Source organism: Mytilus californianus, unplaced genomic scaffold (assembly GCF_021869535.1).
Source record: "Mytilus californianus isolate M0D057914Y unplaced genomic scaffold, xbMytCali1.0.p SCAF_4, whole genome shotgun sequence".
In the NCBI taxonomy this organism is placed as follows: domain Eukaryota; kingdom Metazoa; phylum Mollusca; class Bivalvia; order Mytilida; family Mytilidae; genus Mytilus; species Mytilus californianus.
Window position 1 is genome coordinate 34,171,188 of NW_026262690.1, and position 24,097 is coordinate 34,195,284.

The window sequence follows — 24,097 nt, forward strand, 5'->3', positions numbered from 1 at the left end:
TGTTCGCCCTAATTTAAGAACAAATATTAATATCAAAGGTAAGCTAAGGTAATCTATTCCTGAGGTGGAAAAGGCTTTGTATTCTGAAAATTCAAAGTTTTGAAATTTAGAATGCTGATTAGATATGATTACGATGTCTTTGATCTCACTGATTGTTGTAGTTACATGTATTGTTTTCAATGGTTTAATAATGAAATTGTTTTTTTTTAAATAAACAAGTCAGCTTGGAATGAGTTAAAACAATGATGTAAGAATTGTAAGACATTAAAGGGAAATTGTTTTCGCCGCTTGGCGTCTTTGATATCAAGGTGTTGAGTGAGTTGGATCTTGTAAAAACCTGTTTGGATTGTTTTGAAATCGTTACAAGGTTTCAAAAAAGATAAATTTATACAGATAACTTGGTCTCCAGTTTCTGAACACTTTTTTTTCTTCTTCAAAATACTGCCCACATTCAAAATGATGAATATTCTGGCAAGAATATTTAATGCAAATCAAAAGAAAAATAATTATCTGGTAGCAGCAATACAACATAAATATTCAGCGAAATTTTCAACAAACTTTAACATAATTAATATTCAAATAATTTATACTATACAAGACAACAAAATAAAATAGAAATCAGGGCGAACACTGAGCGGAACAGACTCAGTGCGAACAGGAATTATGGCGAACAGACCCAGGGCAAACAGGTACTAGGATGAACGTGAATCAGGGTGAACGGACCCGGATTCCATATGAATACCTACAACCTGTCGATAAATTTTATTGCAGAAACGTACAAAAATATTATCAAAGTCCAAGGAGAAATTTAATAGCTCTAATCATCTCGTGACTCGTAACACCTCCAGTAAGTGTATCTAGCATATTTACCTTTCTCATTCGAGATGTAGGCTTTAAATGAAATACAGCAAATACATTTGCATTCAGATTTACAAAAATGTACCAAACGACCATAAAATTAAATAGGAAAACTATTACAAAAATTTTAAAGTTTGTAACACTTACAGCAGTGTCATTGTTAAATTTAGCAAGTCTAAAGCTTTCAGCTTTTATCTTTGACGTTCCATTTTCTCTCAGAACTTTCACTAAAAGTTCAATTGTTTCCCTGACTTGTGCCATGCATAGATTAGCACAAAAATCTACTGGTAAATGTTTTTGGTCTTTTTTTTTAACCACAAACCGGAAGTTGATTGAATATTTATTTCGACAATGATGTTCCTCGTAAAAGTTTTAATTTGTAGTATTACAAAATTTGCTATTTCAATAATATTCATTTAAATAAAGATGTATTAAATAATTCAAAATATAGTTCATGATTAGGTATTAAATAATAATAAAAAAAACACAATGATGATGAGTATCACGTACAGTAACTGATTTAAAAACAAAAGTGAAAGTAAGAACTGTTATCTTCATAATTTGTGTGTCTATCCACCAAATAGAAATATTTGAGATACGAAAAGGTATTTTGAGACAAAAAAGCCCCTAGAAGAGTCATCTTCCAAACAAGGACCGAAGCTCATAAACGTTTACTAAGAGTGTGAAGAAAAAAATTCTCTACAAAAACTCATGAAAAAAAGTTGATTTTTTTACATTGAAATATTAATTCTTTTAGAATGTTAGAATGCCTGTAAAGTTTTAGACTGCACTTTCAAGTATTCCTGATCCTGAACCTAAGGTCAATATATTGACACAACTAGTCTCTTTGTGTTTGTTTGTTTCATCTTAGTACTATAATTTCTCGGAGTAATGTCACGCTGTACTTAGGTTAATTTGTTTAGGTACAGGATCAGGATTCTTCAGGGCTAAGGGGACAACCATTTGATATTCTGGGGGGGGGGGGGGGGGAGGGGGGCAGGAGGATTTGTTTTGGATGGGTTATTTATTTTTGTGGACCAAAAGGACAGATTATTTATTTTCTGCACTGTTGAAGCATGATTTTTCATTTTCATTAAAACAAGGGACATATTATCTATTTTCACAATTATATTTATGATATTTGAAAACATACAATTTTTAAATTCTTAAATAAATAACATAGTCAATTAAGTCAATCAGAATTAATCATATCATCCTCTGGAAGTTAATCTTCTGAATTGCAAACTGCATATATTGCATACGTACAAGGTATTAAAGCTGGGCTGTAACTAGCCTCTTTTAAAAGTTGTCAAAAATTTTCGCCGAGTGGAACGAGGCGAAAAAAAAATCAGCGAAGAGTCTGGGGTTCGCTGAAGGCCCAAGAAGCTATAGAAAAAATGGCGCAAAATCATGCATTATGCACGTTTCCCAGACCCTTTCTTAATCTGAAACGCAAGTAAATTGAAGTTCTGTTTTAATTTTTTGACAATATTCTGGTTTCAAAGCAAAATATATAGATTCAGTGTAAGACTTTTAGTTTTTAGGGACAACATCAAAAGACCAATATGTAGGAAAAAGCAAAAAATGTTTCAGTTTGCAGAAAAACCTTTTATACCTGTCAATTATGTTTTTTTCAAATTAAGTTAAGAGGGGGCTGATTTTCATTGATATAACTATGTCAAATCAGTTTTTATAACACATTTCAATTACAACTTGATGTAGTTCCTAACTGGGATACAATTTAAAGTAGTTTGTAACAGACAGAAGGTCCTTAAATATAATAAAACTCAAGTTAAAAACATAATTACTAAATTACAAATAGAATGCAACACTAAGAGAACAGTCATAAAGAAGGGCAATCAATGAACAAAAGACAAACCCAGGAACAGATAAAACACAAAACGACAAACATTATAGACAATCAACACTGAAAAATAAAAATAAATGAGAAACATGGATCTCAAAAAACAGGGGCTACGTCAGAGGGTGAGCAGAACTTGCTTCTTGCAAGACACTTGCCGTGAAAACAATTTGATATGAACAATGATGAAGACAAGCTTTTGTTTTGAAATTTCCAACATGAGGCATTTGCCTCAATGTAGTTACGGAAAGTGAGGTAAATGTTCACGAGACAATATACCTCAAGTGAAATGAAACCCATTTTCAAACATTTCAAATACACCAATATTTTTATTATATTAAATGATTTGGGAAGTTTTTCCCGAAAAAAATATGAAAAAAGACGAATTTTGGAAGAATTTGGTGCCATCTCATACTTCAGAATAGCATTTATAAAATGGCTTAAAGACCTGGCAAGTTATTTTCAATACATTGTAAGTCAGGTTATTTATTTTCAAACTACCACAGAACAAATCATTCATTTTTGCTATTATCAAGGCTGAGTTATTTATTTTCAAAATCCTCCTGGCCCCCCCCCCCCCCCCCCCCCCCCCCCCCCAGAATATCAAATGGTCGTCCCCTAAATGTATCTTGAAATCGCCCTGAACTCTTTAAATATTCTATAATATCGTTCTCTCATATGTCTTTTTTGCTGGTGCTAGTAGGGTATGATGATCTATTGGGATGTTTAGTATCTCCAACTGTCTTTTAATTTCTTCTCTTTCCTGATGGTATCTCATACAATTAAGTAGGAGGTATTCTGTGCTTTCTTATTCACCACATTCGCAGTATGGCGTGAGGGGTTGGTCTATCTGATGGCGGTATTTGTTTAATCTATTGTTCTAAATTCTGACATGATTCCTCCTATAACCATGATAACTGGATTTGGATAATCAAGTAGATGGGCCTTACCAACAATAGGAACTAATTCGTGTAGTTGTCTCCCAGTTTCACTTCTAGTCCATCTATTTTGTCGTTTAAGTTTTGTTGACATCCTAACTGCACTCCTCACATCTGACATTGTTATGACGTTGTACTGGTCATTTAGACTTGAGGCCTCCTGTGCTAAATCTTTTGCTTCCTATCTCGTTCCCGGCTATATGAGCATGGCCTGGGATCCAAGATAGGGTAGTTTGTATGCCGCCTCTCAGGAGGGTCCCAATGCTTTCTTTAATGTCTGTGATAGTGTCAATGTAGTTAGTTGACTTCCAGTTGAGAGTCAGGATGCCAACAGCTGTCTGGCTATCTGATAGAATCTTTACATCAGTATACTGTTCTTAAAGTGTGTAAATGCAGTGTTCCAAAACCATAAGGATAGCAACTAGTTCAGCTAAGAGTATGGAGCCTCTGCTAGCTACTGGTCTTTTTAAGCTGGTTCCATGGTGGTTCTCAGTATATATTACTGCTCCTGCTCCATATGGTCCTGGATTTCCCTGACAAGAGCCATCTGTAAATGCTGAATGAAACTCATGAATCTGAGCTTCCTCCTATCAGTTCTTGTACAATTTGTTTGCTTTGGACAGTTTGTTGTACAGTTCTGTTTTTCAAGCTTACTAATAGGCTCCAGTATCTTCAATGGTGCTCTCATCAGCATAAAATCTGCTCCTGCCTTGTAGGTAAACTCTGGCTCTATAAGTTTGATATCTACTTTTGTTGCTTTAAGCATGTCGATGGCTTGATTTATAGCCTTACCAAATGGTGATTCCTGTCGTTCATATGTATCATTGTTGGTAAGATACTCCTTCATCTGTTGTTCAATTGGTTGGCTATGTTTTTTTATTGATTTTTTGCTATTTCTCAGATTGAGATTTCTTCCATTCGAATGTCGATTGGTTGCATATTGGCCTCTACTTCCATTGCTTTTCTACCTGCCGTTCCTGGTAATCCAAGGCAAACTGATAATCCTTTTCTTTGTATAGCTTCCATTTTTTTCATATTTTCCATTGATGTTATCTGCCAAACTGGGCACGCATATTCAATGATAGATCTTACCATTAATGCAGAAACTGAAATTTCTTTTGTAAAATGTCAAAGAAATATTTTTTGATAGCTCAATAGATCTTCTAGTTGTTATTTTCTATGTCATTTGGTCTCTGGCTGGGACATAATGTAATATATTGACATGGTGGAGAGTTGTCTCATTGCCATTTGCAATCATAACACATTTTATTTTTATACTTATATAGCCCAATCAAGTTATATTTATGCTGAAAGTGTAGATATTCTGATCCTGACTCATACGAATTTAAATATTCTTATCTTTTGCAGATAAAAAAAGAACTTGTAGTAAATACAGTCAGGTGTGGAAACCTTTGTTAAGGTATGCTGCTCCAATTCTTTGGAACTCACTGCATTATGCATGCTCTACATTGTTTGTCTGTTTAAAAACTCATTTAAGCTCATCATGCTTTATTATGTTATCTATTAAATATATCTTGCGGACTTAAAAAAAATGTTTTTGTACTTGATTTGATATTTATAAATGGTATATTGGCAATTTCTTGTCATACATGTCAGTTTTGAAATGTATATATATGATGTCACAGCGATATACCAAAAGCCCTTTCTGCACTACAGTGACCAGCAAACTAGACTCATGATCATTTTGATGTATCAATTAGATTGATATTTATAATATATATTAAATTACCTAATTATGATTTTTTTTTTAGCCATGGAAAATATGGATTGGTCTACATCTCAGTACAAGTCAGAGTCATTAGCCGCAGAAGCTTTAGCAGCCGATATGGATAGATGGATAACTTACAGACAGAGACACCAGCCTTATGAAATATTTGAACAATGGTTAAATAAAAACTTACCATCATGCCATTACAGGTATTGCTTGTGAAAAGTGAGTCACATGGTTATGTTGCAGTCCTACATGTCCTTTACACTTCTAAGGAGTAATTTTATAATCACAGTAAATGGTAGTATATGTACATGATGTATAAAACCCCAAAAAATTGACTTTATAAGAAATATAAGTCTGACTTGATTTTTCAAATCAAACTTTTAGTGAAAACTCAAGAAATAAAAGGAGATATAGTGGCCTTAGGCTGTATTCTGCTCTTTGGTCGGGTTGTTGTCTCTTTGAAACATTCCCCATTTCCATTTTCAATTTTACGAATGGGGTAAATGATTAATGTGATATTCTAATATGACGTGCTTCTTTCGCTTTGTAAACAACAGCGTGATAAAATTCTCGATATATCTATACTTAGCGCAGACTCAGAGATGTGCATATTGATGGCTGTTATTTTTTACCTCCCACGTAAATCCACATGTATCGTAACCTGTATGCAAACTCGATTTCGTTGTGTTCAAATTGAAATTGAAAAAGAAACTACAGAACCGTTATTCCTATTATAATGCATAACAAAAAGAAGTAATGCACAAGAGCTTTAAAAATGTATAAAATCAAAATAAAATAAAATAACGCGAAATTTCATGAATGATCTTGGCGCATTAACGTCATGTCATAACATGACGTTATACGAATGAAAACTCTCTAGTCGAAGGTTTTCCGTTACGTATACACCCTAATTTCGCATAATATCGTTAAAATGGAGTTTTGAGGTAGGTGTTGTTTCAATTCCATTCTATTGCATCATTCGCAAATTTGTGGATTTCAGCAAGTCAACATGGAGGCTCACTCCTTAGTTACAACATGTCAATTGTGGATTTGACAGTAAATAGTAGCCAAAGAAAACTAGATGCTCTCAAGAGCTTGTGTCGCTCACCTGTATTTACTGATGCTTTGGAAATCATGTAAAATAAGGTTAAAATCATAATTAATAGTATTAGATATTAGATATTATAATGATATCTAAGATAATAACAAAAAACTGCAAAATTTTTGTAAAATTACTAACTCAGGGGCAGCAACCCCACAACGGGTTGTCGGATTCGACTGAAAATTTCAGGGCAGATAAATCTAAATCTGATGAACATTTTTGCCACCTGTCACATTTGCTCTAAATGCTTTAGTTTCAGAGACATAAACCAAAAACTGCATTTTACCCCTATGTTCTATTTTTAACAAGTCGGCCATGATGGTTGGAAGGCGGGGTCATCGGACAAATTTTTTAAACTAGATACCCTAATAATGATTATGGCCAAATATGGTTAAATTTGTCTCAGTAGTTTCAGAGAAGAAGATTTTTGTAAAAGATTAAAAAAATTTACAAAAAATTGTTAAAAATTGACTATTAAAGGCAATAACTCCTAAAGGGGTCGACTGACAATTTTGGTCATGACAACTTATTTGTAGATCTTACTTTGCTGAACATTATTGCTGTTTACAGTTTATCTCTATCTATAATAATATTCAAGATAATAACCAAAAACTGCAAAATTTCCTTAAAATTACCAATTCAGGGGCAGCAACCCAACAACAGATTGTCAGATTTGTCTGAAAATTTCAGGACAGATAGATCTTGACCTGATAATCAGTTTTATCCATATCAGATTTACTCTAAATGCTTTGGTTTCAGAGATATAAGCCAAAATCTACATTTTACCCCTATGTTCTATTTTTAGCCATGGCGGCCATCTTGGTTGGTTGGCAGGGTCATCGGACACATTTTTTAAACTAGATACCCTAATGAAGATTGTGGCCAAGTTTGGTTAAATTTGGCCCAGTGGTTTCAGAGGAGAAGATTTTTGTAAAAAGCTAACGACGACGGACGACGGACACCAAGTGATGAGAAAAGCTCACTTGGCCCTTCGGGCCAGGTGAGCTAAAAAAAAAGGTTTGGGTTAAGAATTATAAGGATTGAACACATTTTTGCAGTGGTTATTTAAGAAATAATCCATGCAAGACTTAGATTTATTTGAAATATGTAGCTTTTATCTTACAGGGGGTAAATTAGAACAGCCATACCCACGGCAATCTTACCTACGCTTCAGTTTATAAATTGCCGTACTTAGTATTTGTCCTATTAGAATCGAAATAATTCATGGAAGCCATAGATTTGTTGGACATTTACACATAGCCTGGGCCGTGTGTAAATGTCCAACAAATCTATGGCTTCCATGAATTATTTCTTAAACAACCAACAATCACAAACAGCCAAAAATAGACATATGAAAGTCAACATACAGTTTTCAACATGTAACTTTTTTTTAATTTGAAATGGTTTAGACCAAATGATGAATTCCACAAACATTATTAAGACCTCATTCAAGATGACCTTGTTGGTTACTTTTTGGCAGTGAAATATATCACTGTATGATGCAGTGATATGGATCAGTTTTCACACCCTATTTGGGAGCTGCCTGTAGAAGCTATATATTTTTTTTTGGTTGCTTTATGTAGATCTGGTGGGTCAAGCCTTTTTCAACTGGTGTTTACAGTTTGTTCTTATGTTACAACCTGCATAGGGTTTAGTGCTCATAAACAAGTTTTCAGTGGTTGTCTTTGATTGTTGTCTATCTTATTTGTTTTTAGTTTCTAGTTAAGTACATTAATCAGGGTATTTGTCTTGAATTGTTTTACATTTTTTCATGTTGGGGCCTTTTATAGCTTACAATACGGTACAGGTTGTGCTCATTGTTGAAGGAAGTATCAATGACCTATAATTTCCTAGATATACGTCATTTGGTCTCTGGTGGATAGTTATCTCATTTGCAATCATACCACATCTTCTTATCTTTATATTGTTTATGTTAAACATGTTAAAGTGGTCATATTGCACAGTTTAAATGTTTCTTGGTCTTCTGTTAACTTTCATACTGCTTTTTCTCAAATCTTTCTACATCTTATACATACATAGAAGTTCATATAAGAACCTTGCAAAATAACAAAAAATTTGATACATCTCATGAAAGGCTACAAAGGTTAACTTTTATAAATTTTGACTTGGATGGAGAGTTGTCTCATTGGCACTCATACCACATCTTCTTATATCTATATACAAATGTTTATTTTTGCCAATCATGTGCAATATTGGTGTAGATGAAAGGATTCAATAATTTTCAATTTACTGCCTAAATATTTTATTAATACCAGGAAAGATAATTGATATTCATTTTACAATATTCCATAGGATATAATTGGAGTTATCTCCCTCAGCATGAATTTTATAATGCATTCTTTGGACGATGATGGATGGCTGTTTAATGTCTGGCAGCAAATCAAATGCATTCATGATAAAAAAATGTGTTAATGCTATATGATAAATCTGCTTTGTACTAGACTGACATGGTGAAACATATTTGTGACATGCTAATTCAATGGGTTACAGTCTGCAGGAAGGCAAGTCACCAGGCCTGGACAGATTATTATGACTCTAATCCGACCAGTAGAGAAGCAGCAAATACCAATTTTAAAGTCTTTTATTTGACATATTCTCTTTTAACTTGTCAGGAGTGGGGTGACACACTTTTAGGATGTAGGATATAGGGGTATAAAAGTGGGGATGTGGGATATAAGGACTAAAAAAAGTGGGATCTGGCACAAAAGAAGGTAATTAAAATTGGAAATTGGAAAAAATTACAACCAAAGCGGGGTTTGAAACATGAGCACCCCTGTGTCACCACCCTCTGCCAGCATTCCTTTGCCCTAAAGTAATAGGTACATCACCAGTGTAAAAATTTCTTAAAAAGTAATACATTGTACATGAAATGAAACTTGATTAATTTTTTGACCATATTGAGTTTGATTATTTTAGATCAAAGGGAGTTGGTTGGATATGTGTCAGGGGAAACCAAGTTGAAAAAGTGGAAGGATTGGGTGACCTCAGAGGATTACATCAAATGTGGGAGGAAATTCAGAAATCTAACAGACCCATCAATGTGGAGACAATTTCTGATTTAGCCAGAATATTTAAAGTTACACATGGGAAATGGCTGTTCCATGTTGATTCTGGTGCAAAAGCTGACCATTTATGGAGTATTGTTGCTAAGGCTATTGTTAAGGGGGAAATTCCTTGTGAAAGTGCCAAGGTTTCTCCATATGATGACTGTGCTGAAAACAACGACAAGTTTGAACATGTAGTTTGTGTATATAATGATAATTATTTGAATGAGGAGGAAGTTATGGACTGTGAACATGGACTAAGAAAAATTGGTATAAAATGTCCACTGATGTATAAGCCAGATGTTTACACCTATTTAGGAGTTTATCGTAATAATCCATGGGATCTACGACCCACAGTGTATCGTAGTGAATATGATGTCATATCTGGAAAATCCAAAATTGACTTTTCTAGTGCACCAGGTCACAGATAAATGTAGATCAAATTATTAGCTTTACTGAAGAAAATACAATAGTCCCTACATCGTCTTTAATAGAGGCCGTTTTTACTTAGATCCTTATGTACATCATTTAACATTTGTCATAGATGTCCTCCATAAACTTTTTCAAAGGGATATTCCAGTACTAATTATTTTCATCATCTGTCAAAATCATGAGGTCTCCTTACAGCAGTTGTCTTTAAGGAGGATACTTTCCCATTTTAGAGTGTTTGGATATTAACTTGAAAATTATAGTAGATATATAAGAAGAAAACATTTCACAGCAATATAAGATCTATAAAAATATTAATGTCAATGAGTTTGTTTATGTTTTTGATAACTATTAGAATGTACAGATAAGACAATATTAAATAAATGTGGATAGTGTCCACATGTGGACACAGATGATGCCCCCGCTTGCATATCATATAGTTATAAAGGGACATAACTGAAGAACAGTAAAATTGACACTACCCAAATTTGAACTTGATCTGAGTTTTGTGGTAATAAGCATTGTGTGTAAGTCTCATCACATTTGGTTGAGGCTAACTTAAGTAGAGAACAGAAAATAAAAATTCAGCAATTTTTCTATTTGTAAATACGCATAACTCTTAGAACGGTTGTGTATAAGTTTTATAACATTTGGTTGAGACAAACTAAAGTTAGAGAAATGAAACGAAAAATTCAGCAATTTTTATGTTTATAAAGGGACATAACTCAAGAATGGTAAAAGTGACGCCACCAAATTTCGTACTTAATCTGTATTATGTAGTAATAAGCATTGTGTATAAGTTTCATAACATTTAGTTGAGGCAAACTAAAGTTAAAAAACGGAAACAAAAAATTTGTACTTGATCTTAGTTTTGTGGTAATGAATATTGTGTATAGGTTTCATAATGTTTGGTTGGGGCAAACTTAAGTTACAGAATGGAAACTAAAAATTTTGCAATCTTTCGATTTATAAAGGGGTATAACTCTGTGTTTTATCAGTGGAAGTCAAAATTAAACATTGCATTGTATAAAGCATTGATTGTAGTTGATTCAACTATAATCATGGACAAAGGAAGATAACTCCAATTTTAAAAATAAATTGATATTGAGAAGAAAATAAAAATTTTGCAATTTTTCCATTTCTAAAGGGGCATAACTCTAGAACGGTTAAAGTGACGCCACCAAAATTCAAACTTGATCTGTGTTTTGTGGTAATAAGCATTGTGTATAAGTTTCATAACATTTGGTTGAGACAAACTAAAATTAGAGAATAGAAATGAAAAATTCAGCAATTTTTCCATTTGTAAAGGGGCATAACTCTAGAACGGTAAAAGTGACGCCACCAAAATTCAAACTTGATCTGTGTTTTGTGGTAATAAGCATTGTGTATAAGTTTCATAACATTTGGTTGAGGCAAACTAAAGTTAGAGAACAGAAACCAATTTTGGTACGTACGTACGTACGGACGTACGTATGTATGTACGTAAGTTCGTACGTAAGCACGTACAGACGGACAAGGGTAAAACTTAATGCCCCCTCGGCCACGGCGGGGGCATAAAAAAGTACAATGTGAAATACAGTCATGACAGTTATGAATAAGTTTATTTTATAAACAAACATGCCTTGATAAATTATACCTAAGTGTGGGACTAACACATGAAAAATTATTTGTCCCAGCCTAAGTTTATAAAAAATTTCAACAACATAAAAATAAAAATGTAGAAATGCATTTTGTTTTAATGATTATTCCTACAGGTATAAGCCAAATATTCAAAACAAATGATCTAGTTATTAAATAGTCCCTTGTAATATCAAATTCTCCAATTCTACACAAATTCTACCTAAATATAATAAACTGCTTTGCCTAGCACATCTGGAAATGACCACAGAGGTCCAACCCTGAACAGTTGGGGCAAAAATGGACACAATATTCAAGCTTGATACAGGTCTGAATTTGGATTGTAATTAAATATTTGACACATTATAGGTTTCTGACACAGAATAAATGTACTCAAAGAACTTGAAATTGGTTATATGATTTGAATTTATATTCAATTGAAGATTTCTTGCTTTTGTGCAATACACTGTGATGTTGTGCAATACTAAAAAATATAAGTAAATCTGTTTTCAGACTATATACAAGAAGTAGCAAAATAAATTGTGACCCCCATTTTTTCTTTGGAAAATTGACAATTTCTTAAATCTTGAGGGAAAAAAATTGCATTATAGGACCCCAAAATTTTTTTACTGTCATATAAAAAATGTCACTACAAATGTCACTACAGACATGGATACTGCAATCCTGTTTGAAAACATACACACACAGTAAGATGGAACCCATAAAAATGTCACTGTCTAGGAAAGAAAATCCAGAAATTAATTTGGTGTTACAAGGAATTGTTGTTTGCAGAGTAATAAAGTACAGAATGATTCATTGAAAGAATAGATGGAATGAATGAGTAAGGCCAATTTTGACAACCATAATTACAAAGTATTATCAGATATAAATCTATTGAATTATATCCTATATAGATGTTCATAAGACATTTTAAGAAATCAGCTGTGTTGGATAAAATTGGACTTATGCAAATGAATATCAATACATCTGTTAACTTATTTCTGGTTAAAAAAAATCTATGCAAAGTCTGTAACTGCTTGAAAATTTAGTTGTTATAAGAACCCTGCAAAACAGACCAACATTCATCTTTTATTTCGTATTTGAATGTTCCAAAATCAATCAATCATATACATGTACGCAGATCAAGTTCGAATTTGGGTGGCGTCACTTTTACGGTTCTAGAGTTATGCCCTTTACAAATGGAATAAAACGCTCCACTGGGCGCAGCTCGATACGACTGCAGAGGTCGAACCCTGAACAGTTGGGGCAAGTATGGACACAACATTCAAGCTTGATACAGCACTGAATTTGGATTGTGATTAAATATTTGACACAGCATAGGTTTTTGACACAGAATGAATGTGGTCTAAGAACTTAAAAAATTTTAATTTACCTATTCAAACCATATCATTATTATTTGCTTTTTATATATAAATCACAAATAACCAAATTAAAATGGAAAATTTAAAGAAAAAAATGGAAAAAAAATCCCTCCCCCAAATTTTTTGAACCCCCTTATGATTCATCACCCCAAACTCAATCCCAGCCTTCCCTTTGTGGTATGGTACCTTACAGTACAATTTCAGTGAGATCCATACACTTGAACACAAGTTATTGTCTGGAAACTAAAAAAATGATTGTTTTTAGGCCCCTTTTAGGCCCCAAATTCCTAAACGTTTAGGGCAATTACCCCCAAACTCAAACCCAGCTTTCCCTTTGTGAAATGGAACCTTGTAGTACAATTTCATAAAGATCCATACACTTACACACAAGTTATTGTCCTGAAACTAGAAAAATGCTTGTTTTTTGCCCTTTTTTGGCCCCTAATTATTTAAATTTTGAGTCAATTACCCCCAAAATCAATCCCAGCCTTCCCTTTGTGGTATGGTACATTGCAGTACAATTTCAGTGAGATCCATACACTTGAACACAAGTTATTGTCTGGAAACTAGAAAAATGCTTATTTTTAGGCCCCTTTTTGGCCCCTTATTCCTAAACGTTTAGGGCAATTACCCCCAAACTGAATTCCAGCTTTCCCTTTGTGATATGGAACCTTGTAGTACAATTTCATAAAGATCCATACACTTACACACAAGTTATTGTCCTGAAACTAGAAAAATGCTTGTTTTTTGCCCTTTTTTGGCCCCTAATCATTAAAATTTTGAGTCGATTACCCCCAAAATCAATCCCAGCCTTCCCTTAGTGATATGGAACCTTGTAGTACAAGTTCAGAAAGATCCATACACTTACACACAAGTTATTGTCATGAAACTAGAAAAATGCTTGTTTTTTGCCCCTTTTTTGGCCCCTAATTCCAAAAATTTTGAGACAATTACCCTCAAAATTAATCCCAGCAATTCCTTTGTGATATGGAAACTTGTGGTACAATGTCAGAGAGATCCATACACTTACACACAAGTTATGTCTGGAAGTTACAAAAATGCTTATTTTTGGCCCCTAATTCCTTAACTGTTGGTACCATAACCCCCAAAATCAATCCCAACCTTCCTTTTGTGGCATTGAACCTTATGGTAAAATTTCATAGAGATCCATTCACTTAAACTAAAGTTAGAGTGCGAAAACCAATGTGTCTTCGGACGACTACGACGACGACAACACCAATGTCATACCGATATACGTCCGCAAATTTTGCGGTCGTATAAAAATTGCTGAATTTTTCGTTTCCGTTCTCTAACTTAAGTTTGCCTCAACCAAATGTTATGAAACTTATACACGATGCTTATTACCACAAAAATCAGATCAAATTCGAATTTGGGTGGTGTCACTTTTACCGTTCTTGAGTTGTGTCCCTTTATAAAGTTCTATGCAAGCGGGGGCATCATCTGTGTCCCATGGAAACAGTCTGTATTTATTATACACATGTCATAGACCGAATATATTATGGTATAGTATTGTCCATCTATCCTTCTGTCCATCCGCCCGTTCATCTGTCAACATGTCCTACACATGTACAAGAACTAGGGAATGCTCTGGTAAAATTATATGAAACTTGTATGGAATATTTGAATCAGTGAAAAAAGCTGCTTTTCAATTTTGAACTTGTTTTCAGTTTTTACTTCCACATTTAGGGGACTTTTACCATTTGAATTCAGGAAAATATTCCTATAGCTTGCATTGATTCCAATATGCTTGGATCAATTTGTTGGGGTTGGTAAAAGATCACTTTAGATTTTGAAATTTTGCTGTTTTATCATTAATATTAATTGGGCTCACATTCAGATTTCTGGAAATTTTTCACATGTTGGGCACTTTAATACTCAAGTATGCTTTGATTATAAATTTACTTCAAACTTTAACTGTTGTTGGAATAGGCTCCCTTTATATTTTGAAATGTCAGATTTAAGGAAATATATCACATGCATTTGGCTTGTATATCTCAAGTAAGGATATCCCCTATGAGTTTTTCTGCAGGGCTACTTTACTGACATTTCATTTAATGTGGTCTACAATATTCTATTAGTACAATTTAAATATGCATAATATGACAAACATATGTTGGTCCTCTAGTGCAGCTGTTTATTATATTTCTTGTTTAAATAAATATAAGCTGGTCTGATTTATAAACCTGGGCATCAAACCGACCCATGCTGACTAATCAACATTTGCTTATTTTAACATTAGAAAATTATACATATTATGTAATAGGATGCTCTGACAATTACACCTGAATAATTTCCCATAGACTTTTAAAATAATACAACTATAGGCTAAAATCTTGATAGTTATAATACAAAACATTTCCATATTATCAAATGAAAAACATAAATATTAAAAAAGAAACAATTCACAGTATATATCAACATTTTTAACATACCATGAAAGTAAACAAACATCAACATCCATGGTATTCACACTCTTAAACTAGAGGCTCTCAAGAGCCTGTGTCGCTCACCTGTATTTACTGATGCTTTGGAAATCATGTAAAATAAGGTTAAAATCATAATTAATAGTATTAGATATTAGACATTAAAATGATATCTAAGATAATAACAAAAAACTAAAATTTCTGTAAAATTACCAACTCAGGGGCAGCAACCCAACAACAGGTTGTCGGATTCGTCTGAAAATTTCAGGGCAGATAAATCTAAATCTGATGAACATTTTTGCCACCTGTCAGATTTGCTCTAAATGCTTTAGTTTCAGAGATATAAACCAAATACTGCATTTTACCCCTATGTTCTATTTTTAACCAAGTCAGCCATGATGGTTGGAAGGCGGGGTCATCGGACAAATTTTTTAAACTTGATACCCTAATAATGATTATGGCCAAGTATGGTTAAATTTGTCTCAGTAGTTTCAGAGAAGAAGATTTTTGTAAAGGTGAGCTAAAAATGAAAACAACATGTTATTAATGTTACACGTCTTAATTCTTAAATAATGTAAACATAGCACACTTATAAAAACAACCATCTTCATTTCATAATACTACAACTTTAATTTGATTTAACAATATACATTTCTTTTTCCAATCTAGAATGATGGTGACATTTTCAACTGATTTTTACAGTTTGTTCTTATGTTGTACTGTTACACCAGTGACCCAGGTTAGGGGGACAGTTGAGTTTTCAAAAACAAGTTTAACCCTGGCAAATTTTTTATGTGCCTGTCCCAAATCAGGTGCCTGTATTTCAGTTGTTGTCATTGGTTGCTGTCTGTTATATCTGTTTTTGCTTTACAATGTTCTGTCATAAATCAGGCCTTTGGTTTCTTGGTTTAATTGTTTCCCATTTTTTCATCTTTGGGCCTTTTATTGCTGATTTATACATGTTAATTGGACTATGTTGGATAGTTGTCTCATTGGAAGTCATACCAAATAGCCTTATTTTAGTATCTTTCATTTTCTTTAACCAAATAGTTTCATAAACTTATCTATAATTAACACAACAGGTTTCTAGATATGGTAGATATTCACCAAGAAAGTGTTAACAGCTACAGTATTTTAAGCAGTATGCATATATGTGAGATACATATGTTGTTTAAAAAATGACCAACCAATAAACCTCAAGTACTAGGATAAAAAAAATGAGACTGAAATCTACTAAACAATAACAATTTGAACGTGAAAACATGATGGATAAAAAGAAAAATAAATTTCAAATTCTTGACTTGGCACTGAAAAGACAATTAATGTCATCCTAAACTTAAATGTTGCATAATTTAGAGCTACGAGGGTGTTTAACCACCTTGACTACCCATGAGGGTCTCACACTGTCGGTTTAGTTTAGATTGGATCCTCCACTATAGGCGACTTTCAAATAGTGCATTTTCCTGTACATTTCCTATGTCACAATGCTTATGTAATTATGTCACAGTAAGAACAGATAGTTAAATGACTTCCCCCTGATTGACCTCGGGTTAAACGGTGGATAACTCATTCGTAAAAGAACTCAAGATTGGTCTATGTATATTCCTACAGGAAAGAAATGTCCTATTCTAACATCAGACAATTTTTACTTGTCTACTAGTTAGATTACTCAATTTCATTTCCTAATAATAGCTTCAAACTCTGGTGTCCAGTAGAGAAAGAGTTACTGCTGCCCATACTTGATACCAAAAAATGCTTTATTTGTAACCTGTTACTTCACAGTAGGACGGAGGTGGAGCTGATTGTTGATGATTGTCATGTAAACTATTTTGCACATTTGAATCTTGGAAACCAGTATTTCCAGAGTGTGTCCTTTGATTATCAGAGAAGTGTGGTACCATTGGTTGATCTGTAAATATATTAATTTTAGTTTAAAAGCAATTCTAACTAAAAATAAACTGCTTCCCCGAGCGCAGCTGTATACGACCGCAGAGGTCCAACCATGAACAGTTGGGGCAAAAATGGACACAATATTCAAGCTTGATACCGGTCTGAATTTGGATTGTATTTATATATTTCACACAAAGAATTAGCAAAATAAATTGTGACCCCCAATTTTTCTTTGGAAAATTGATAATTTCTTAAATCTTGAGAATAAAAATTGACACCCCCCCCCCCCCCCCCCCCCTGCCCAAAAAAAGTTGGGCTATTACCCCCAAAATGAATCCCAACCCAACCAAAGTGGTATTGAACCTTGTGGTACAATTTCAGAGCAATCAAAATACTTATACATAAGTTATTGTCTTGAAACTAGAAAAATGCTTGTTTTTTGCCCCTTTTTGGCCCCTAATTCCAAAAATTTTGAGACAATTACCCCCAAAATCAATCCCAGCCTTCCCTTAGTGGTATGGTACCTTGCAGTACAATTTCAGAGAGATCCATGCACTTGAACACAAGTTATTGTCTGGAAGTTACAAAAATGCTTATTTTTGGCCCCTTTTTGGCCCCTTATTCCTAAACGTTTTGGGCAATTACCCCCAAACTCAATTCCAGCTTTCCCTTTGTGATATGGAACCTTGTAGTACAATTTCAGAAAGATCCATACACTTACAAACAAGTTATTGTCACGAAACTAGAAAAATGCTTGTTTTTTGCCCCTTTTTTGGCCCCTAATTCCTAAAATTTTGATGCAATTACCCCCAAAATCAATCCCAGCATTCCCTTTGTGATATGGAACCTTGTGGTACAATGTCAGAGAGATCCATACACTAACACACAAGTTATGTCTGGAAGTTACAAAAATGCTTATTTTTGGCCCCTTTTTGGCCCCTAATTCCTTAACTGTTGGTACCATAACCCCCAAAATCAATCCCAACCTTCCTTTTGTGGTATTGAACCTTATGGTAAAATTTCATAGAGATCCATTCACTTAACTGAAGTTAGAGTGGGAAAACCAATGTGTCTTTGGACGACGACGACGATGACATCGACGCCAACGTCATACCAATATACGACCACAAATTTTTTTTGCGGTCGTATAAAAACCCTGGGGCAATTATTCCAAAATGGTTGCCCAATTTTTCTGAAAATTCCACAGAAGAAAGAAATTGACCTGTTTAATATCAGTGGCATAGCCACCTGGAAATAAAATTGTAAGCAGCTGAACAATTATTGTAAAATTCTTGTTGAAAAAAAAATTGCTAAAATCATTTGACAGCAGCTATGCCACTGAATCTCTTTTACCCTATGCAAGTTTCCCCATAACTGTTTTAGTTTACTAAAATTAATTACAGCCATCAGTCTTGGTGTAATGCTAATTGTTCAGAGGAGTAGAACAGCTACTGACTTTCATCAAAATTGCTACGATAGAATTTATCTAGAGAAGCATACCTGTACTTAGAGATTAAAGCTGATTATGTATGTACAGGGACATGCAGATCAGTGTATTTGAAGATACATGTACTCAAATCCCCTTGTCTTTGTTTTAGTGAAATAAAAACAATAAGTGTTAATACCTCGAAAAGGAACAGATACATCATTATTTGCATATGTAATAGGAGCTGCCATTATAACCATATTTCCTTGTCTACCCAGAACAACTCCTCCGGATTGTTCCATTTGTCTCAAAGCAGCCTGTCGTCTTTTATATACACAGTAAAATACAACAACCATGAAAACAACCATTGCAACACCAATGCATGCTGCTACTGCTACAGAAGCTGGAAAAATAATTTATCCTATTTAATTATATTATACTACATATTTCCAACTGCTATTTACAAAAGTTTTTTCCATCATTTTGGTTAAATGGACTGCTATTTTCTGTTTGCAGATATTTCTTACACCATTTTATACAGGGGTATATAAATTTCATGACAGTTTATGTTTGTGTAGCCATGACACTCATAGCTGTGCTTCCCTTGACCAAAGCAGATAAATAAGAGCTTTCTATTAGCTTGCAAGTTATAAAGAGTAGTTAGTGGCTTGGTATGCAACAGGTCAAGAGTTGATCAATTTAGGTGGCACAATTTTAATTTAAGAAGTAGAGTTATCTTCAACTGGTGCTCAAACTAAAAACCCAATGGATATTTAAATAAAGATGGCCTATTGAAAGGTGTTCAGATGTGAGATGGGATTTGATATTTGAACTTGAAATTGGTTTTGGTTATTTTTATTCACAACTCCACCAAAACCATATAAAGGCATAAACTTATATGATGTGACATTTGTATGTTATGATATATGCCGCCTAAATTATTTATAATCCACAACATTTTTGTAGATTTGTTGATTTTTATAATAAAATATAGAATCTGGGGCCTGCTTTTGATTCTTTTTAGCTACCTATGAAGTAGTTAACAGGGACTATCTGACTATATATATATATATATTTTTCCACACAATTTTCTGTAATGCTTTTACATATGGATTTGACATTTGTATTTAATCATATTGAATGAATGATTGATTGGTGTTGAACACCTCTTTCAGCACTTTTCCTGGCGGTCAATTTTTGTTAGTGGAGGAAGCCAGAGTGCCCAGAGAAAACCACAGACCTTCGGCAAGAAATCTGACAATCCTAGTCAAGCACACCTGCCACATGTGGGGTTCGAACTCACAACCTCAGTGTTGACAGGCTGTTGATACAGTAGTTGGACTCCTTAGACCACTTGGCCACCGAGACCCCGCATATTAAATGATGTAAATGATAAATAGTTGTTGGCAATACATGTGTCTGCATCTTGGAATAAATTTTGGTCCAACTGAAAATAAGATTGACATTCCCTACTACATCAGCAACAACTTAATGCTTGTCCCATATTAATGTAAATACACCAAATGTAAACAGAACAGCCCATAGGGGACATTGTGCTGCATATGTAGTACCCTCATATATCCCAAATCCCCTTTTATTGACAGATAAATAACTCCTTATGCATTCTCGTGTCAAAATTCTCATGTACAGGTCCAGTCAGATGTCACCAAGTAAAGAAAGAAGCACAGTGAGTTTAGAACTAACTTAATACAAGAACTGTGAGTCAGCTCACAAAAAGGATAACACCTGCCCTACAATACTATTAGTATAATCAAAATATGAATAATGAAGTCTATACAAATTTAAATAAAATGCTTCGCTGAGCGCAGCTGGATACGACTGCAGAGGTCCAACCCTGAACAGTTGGGGCAAAAATGGACACAATATTCGCGCTTGATACAGGTCTGAATTTGGATTGTAATTAAATAATTGACACATAATAGGTTTCTGACACCGAATAACTGTAGTCAAAGAACTTAGAATTGGTTATATGATTTGAATTTTTATTCAATTTTATGCTTTTGTGCAATAAACTATGCTGTTGCGAAATTGACCCCCCCCCCCCCCAAAAAATAATTTAACCCCCTTTTTTTTGGCTTTTGTGAAATACACTGCTGTTGCGTATTGTATTTTGCGAAGTCTATACAAATTTAAATAAAATGCTTCGCTGAGCGCAGCTGGATACGACTGCAGAGGTCCAATCCTGAACAGTTGGGGCAAAAATGGACACAATATTCGCGCTTGATACAGGTCTGAATTTGGATTGTAATTAAATAATTGACACATAATAGGTTTCTGACACCGAATAACTGTAGTCAAAGAACTTAGAATTGGTTATATGATTTGAATTTTTATTCAATTTTATGCTTTTGTGCAATAAACTATGCTGTTGCGAAATTGACCCCCCCCCCCCCCCAAAAAAATAATTTAACCCCCTTTTTTTTGGCTTTTGTGAAATACACTGCTGTTGCGTATTGACCCCCCCCCCCCCCTTTTTTTTTTTGCAAAAAGAAATAATATTTGAAGAAATTTTCTTTTTAATTTCTGAAATCTGAAATGAAAAAAAAAATTGGCCCCCACAATTTCTTTTTTACATTCCTTCCCCCTTAAATTTTTTTTCACCTCCCCCCCCTTTTCCAAAAAAAAAATTCTTTCCCTCAAGATATAGTCATAATCTCAATTCAAATTTCCAATGGAGTTTGCAACCATAATTACTAATTTAAATACATCATAAAAGTCTTAAGATAGAAAAAAAAAATCCCCCCCACCAATTTTTTGATCCCCTTATGATTCATCACCCCAAACTCAATCCTAGCCTTCCCTTTGTGGTATGGTACCTTGCAGTACAATTTCAGAGAGATCCATACACTTGAACACAAGTTATTGTCTGGAAACTAGAAAAATGCTTGTTTTTTGGCCCCTTTTTGGCCCCAAATTCCTAAACGTTTAGGACAATTACCCCCAAACTCAAACCCAGATTTCCCTTTGTGATATGGAACCTTGTAGTACAATTTCATAAAGATCCATACACGTACACACAAGTTATTGTCCTGAAACTAGAAAAATGCTTGTTTTTTGTCCCTTTTTGGCCCCTAATTCCTAATATTTTGAGGCAATTACCCCCACAATCAATCCCAGCCTTCCCTCTGTGGTATGGTACCTTGCAGTACAATTTCAGAGAGATCCATACACTTGAACACAAGTTATTGTCTGGAAACTAGAAAAATGCTTATTTTTGGCCCCTTTTTGGCCACTTATTCCTAAACGTTTTGGGCAATTACTCCCAAATTCAATTCCAGCTTTTCCTTTGTGATATGGAACCTTGTAGTAAAATTCTAGAAAGATCCATACACTAACACACAAGTTATTGTCATGAAACTAGAAAAATGCTTGTTTTTTGGCCCCTAATTCCTACCTAAAATTTTGAGGCAATTACCCCCAAAATCAATCCCAGCCTTCCCTTTGTGATATGGAACCTTGTGGTAAAATTTCATAGAGATCCATTCACTTAAACTAAAGTTATTGTGCGAAAACCAATGTGTCTTGGGACGATGACGGCGCCAACGTCATACCAATATATGACCGCAAAAAATTTTTGCGGTCGTATAAAAATAGGAAATGGAGCAAATACAATTTTACAATCTTTGAAGAGACAAGAGTCCCCTTTAACATGTAGGACCGGGAAAACTTTCGTTTACCGGTATGTACATCCTTTGATATTGTTTTTCAACTGCATACAATATATCATTATCATTCTAGCTGTTTAGGAGTTAATTGTGCTTACAATACTGAACAGACTATTACCACATATTGCAATATTGAAGTAAGTAATTAAGATCAGTTATCTCCCCTCTAACATGCATTCAGGGTTAATACTTATACAAGTGTTTTTAGCTCAGCGGGGCACAAAGGGCCCCATGTGAGCTTATGCCATCACTTGGCGTCCATCGTCTGCCGTCGTAAACTATTTCAAAAATCTTCTCCTCTGAAACTACTGGGCCAAATACCTTCAAACTTTAACTAAATGTTCCTTAGGGTATCTAGTTTATAAATTGTATCCGAAGTTTTGATCCATCGACAAACATGGCCGCCATGGCTAAAAATAGAACATAGGTGTCAAATGCAGTTTTTGGCTTATATCTCAAAAACTAAAGCTTTTAGAGCAAATCTGACAATGGGTAAAATTGTTCAGTTGGTCAAGATCTATCAGTTCTGAAATTTTCAGACAAATCGAACAACCCATTGTTGGGTTGCTGCCACTGAATTGGTAGTTTGAACAAAATTTTGCAGTTTTTTGTTATTATTTTGAATATTATTATAGATATATATAAACTGTAAGCAGACATAATGTTCAGCAAAGTAAGATCTACAAAAAAGATAACATGACCATAATTGTCAATTGACCCCTTAAGGAGTTATTGCCCTTTAAAGACAATTTTACACAATTTGTTCATCAAGTTTGCTAACATTTAAAAATCTTCTCCTCTGAAACTACTGGGCCAATTACCTTCAAACTTTAACTAAATGTTCCCTAGGGTATCTTGTTTATAAACTGTATCCAAAATTTGTATCCATCAACAAACATGGCTGCCATGGCTAAAAATAGAACATAAGGGTCAAATGCAGTTTTTGGCTTATATCTCAAAAACTAAATCTTTTAGAGCAAATGTGACATGGGGTAAAATTGTTAAATTGGTCAAGATCTATCGGCCCTGATATTATCAGACGAATCGAACAACCCATTGTTGGGTTGCTGCCACCAAATTGGTAGTTTTAACAAAATTTTGCTGTTTTTTGTTATTATTTTGAATATTACTATAGATATATATAAACTGTAAGCAGACATAATGTTCAGCAAAGTAAGATCTACAAAAAAGATAATATGACCATAATTGTCAATTGACCCCTTAAGGAGTTATTGCCCTTTAAAGACAATTTTACACAATTTGTTCATCAAGTTTGCTAACATTTAAAAATCTTCTCCTCTGAAACTACTGGGCCAATTACCTTCAAACTTTAACTAAATGTTCCCTAGGGTATCTTGTTTATAAACTGTATCCAAAATTTGTATCCATCAACAAACATGGCTGCCATGGCTAAATATAGAACATAAGGGTCAAATGCAGTTTTTGGCTTATATCTCAAAAACTACATCTTTTAGAGCAAATGTGACATGGGGTAAAATTGTTAAATTGGTCAAGATCTATCAGTTCTGAAATTTTCAGACAAATCGAACAACCCATTGTTGGGTTGCTGCCACTGAATTGGTAGTTTGAAAAAAATTTTGCAGTTTTTTGTTATTATTTTGAATATTATTATAGATATATATAAACTGTAAGCAGACATAATG

At 34.0% G+C, this 24,097-nt stretch overlaps 2 protein-coding genes across 5 annotated transcripts in view; one reads left to right on the forward strand and one right to left on the reverse strand.

The window, feature by feature from the left end:
- LOC127737937 (tubulin epsilon and delta complex protein 1-like) overlaps positions 1-24,097 on the reverse strand; it is a 61,785-nt gene that overhangs the window by 19,094 nt on the left and 18,594 nt on the right. For 2 of the 4 annotated variants that reach the window (XM_052248899.1, XM_052248900.1), the window contains exons 5-6: positions 18,947-19,150; positions 15,441-17,340 (exon numbers count right to left, since the gene is read on the reverse strand). In XM_052248899.1, the coding sequence (XP_052104859.1) occupies positions 15,441-15,443 (3 nt within the window). In that variant the 5' untranslated portion in view covers positions 15,444-17,340; positions 18,947-19,150. Of the gene's footprint in view, positions 1-1,005; positions 1,183-11,570; positions 13,659-13,819; positions 17,341-18,946; positions 19,151-24,097 lie in introns of those variants that run through there. The other 2 variants (XR_007999890.1, XM_052248898.1) reach the window with 2 other exon arrangements.
- LOC127737952 (UPF0696 protein C11orf68 homolog) lies at positions 1,381-10,312 on the forward strand. The gene is made up of 4 exons (XM_052248924.1): positions 1,381-1,463; positions 5,026-5,077; positions 5,430-5,595; positions 9,432-10,312. Exons 3-4 carry the CDS (start codon positions 5,432-5,434, stop codon positions 9,988-9,990), a joined length of 723 nt encoding a protein of 240 aa, XP_052104884.1. The 5' UTR covers positions 1,381-1,463; positions 5,026-5,077; positions 5,430-5,431; the 3' UTR covers positions 9,991-10,312.

Excerpts from the sequence above, each read along its gene's own strand:
- LOC127737952 (XM_052248924.1), top strand. The coding sequence starts at position 5,432 with ATGGAAAATATGGATTGGTCTACATCTCAGTACAAGTCAGAGTCATTA. Across the intron at positions 5,596-9,431 it reads TTACCATCATGCCATTACAG|ATCAAAGGGAGTTGGTTGGA; the intron begins GTATTGCTTGTG and ends TGATTATTTTAG.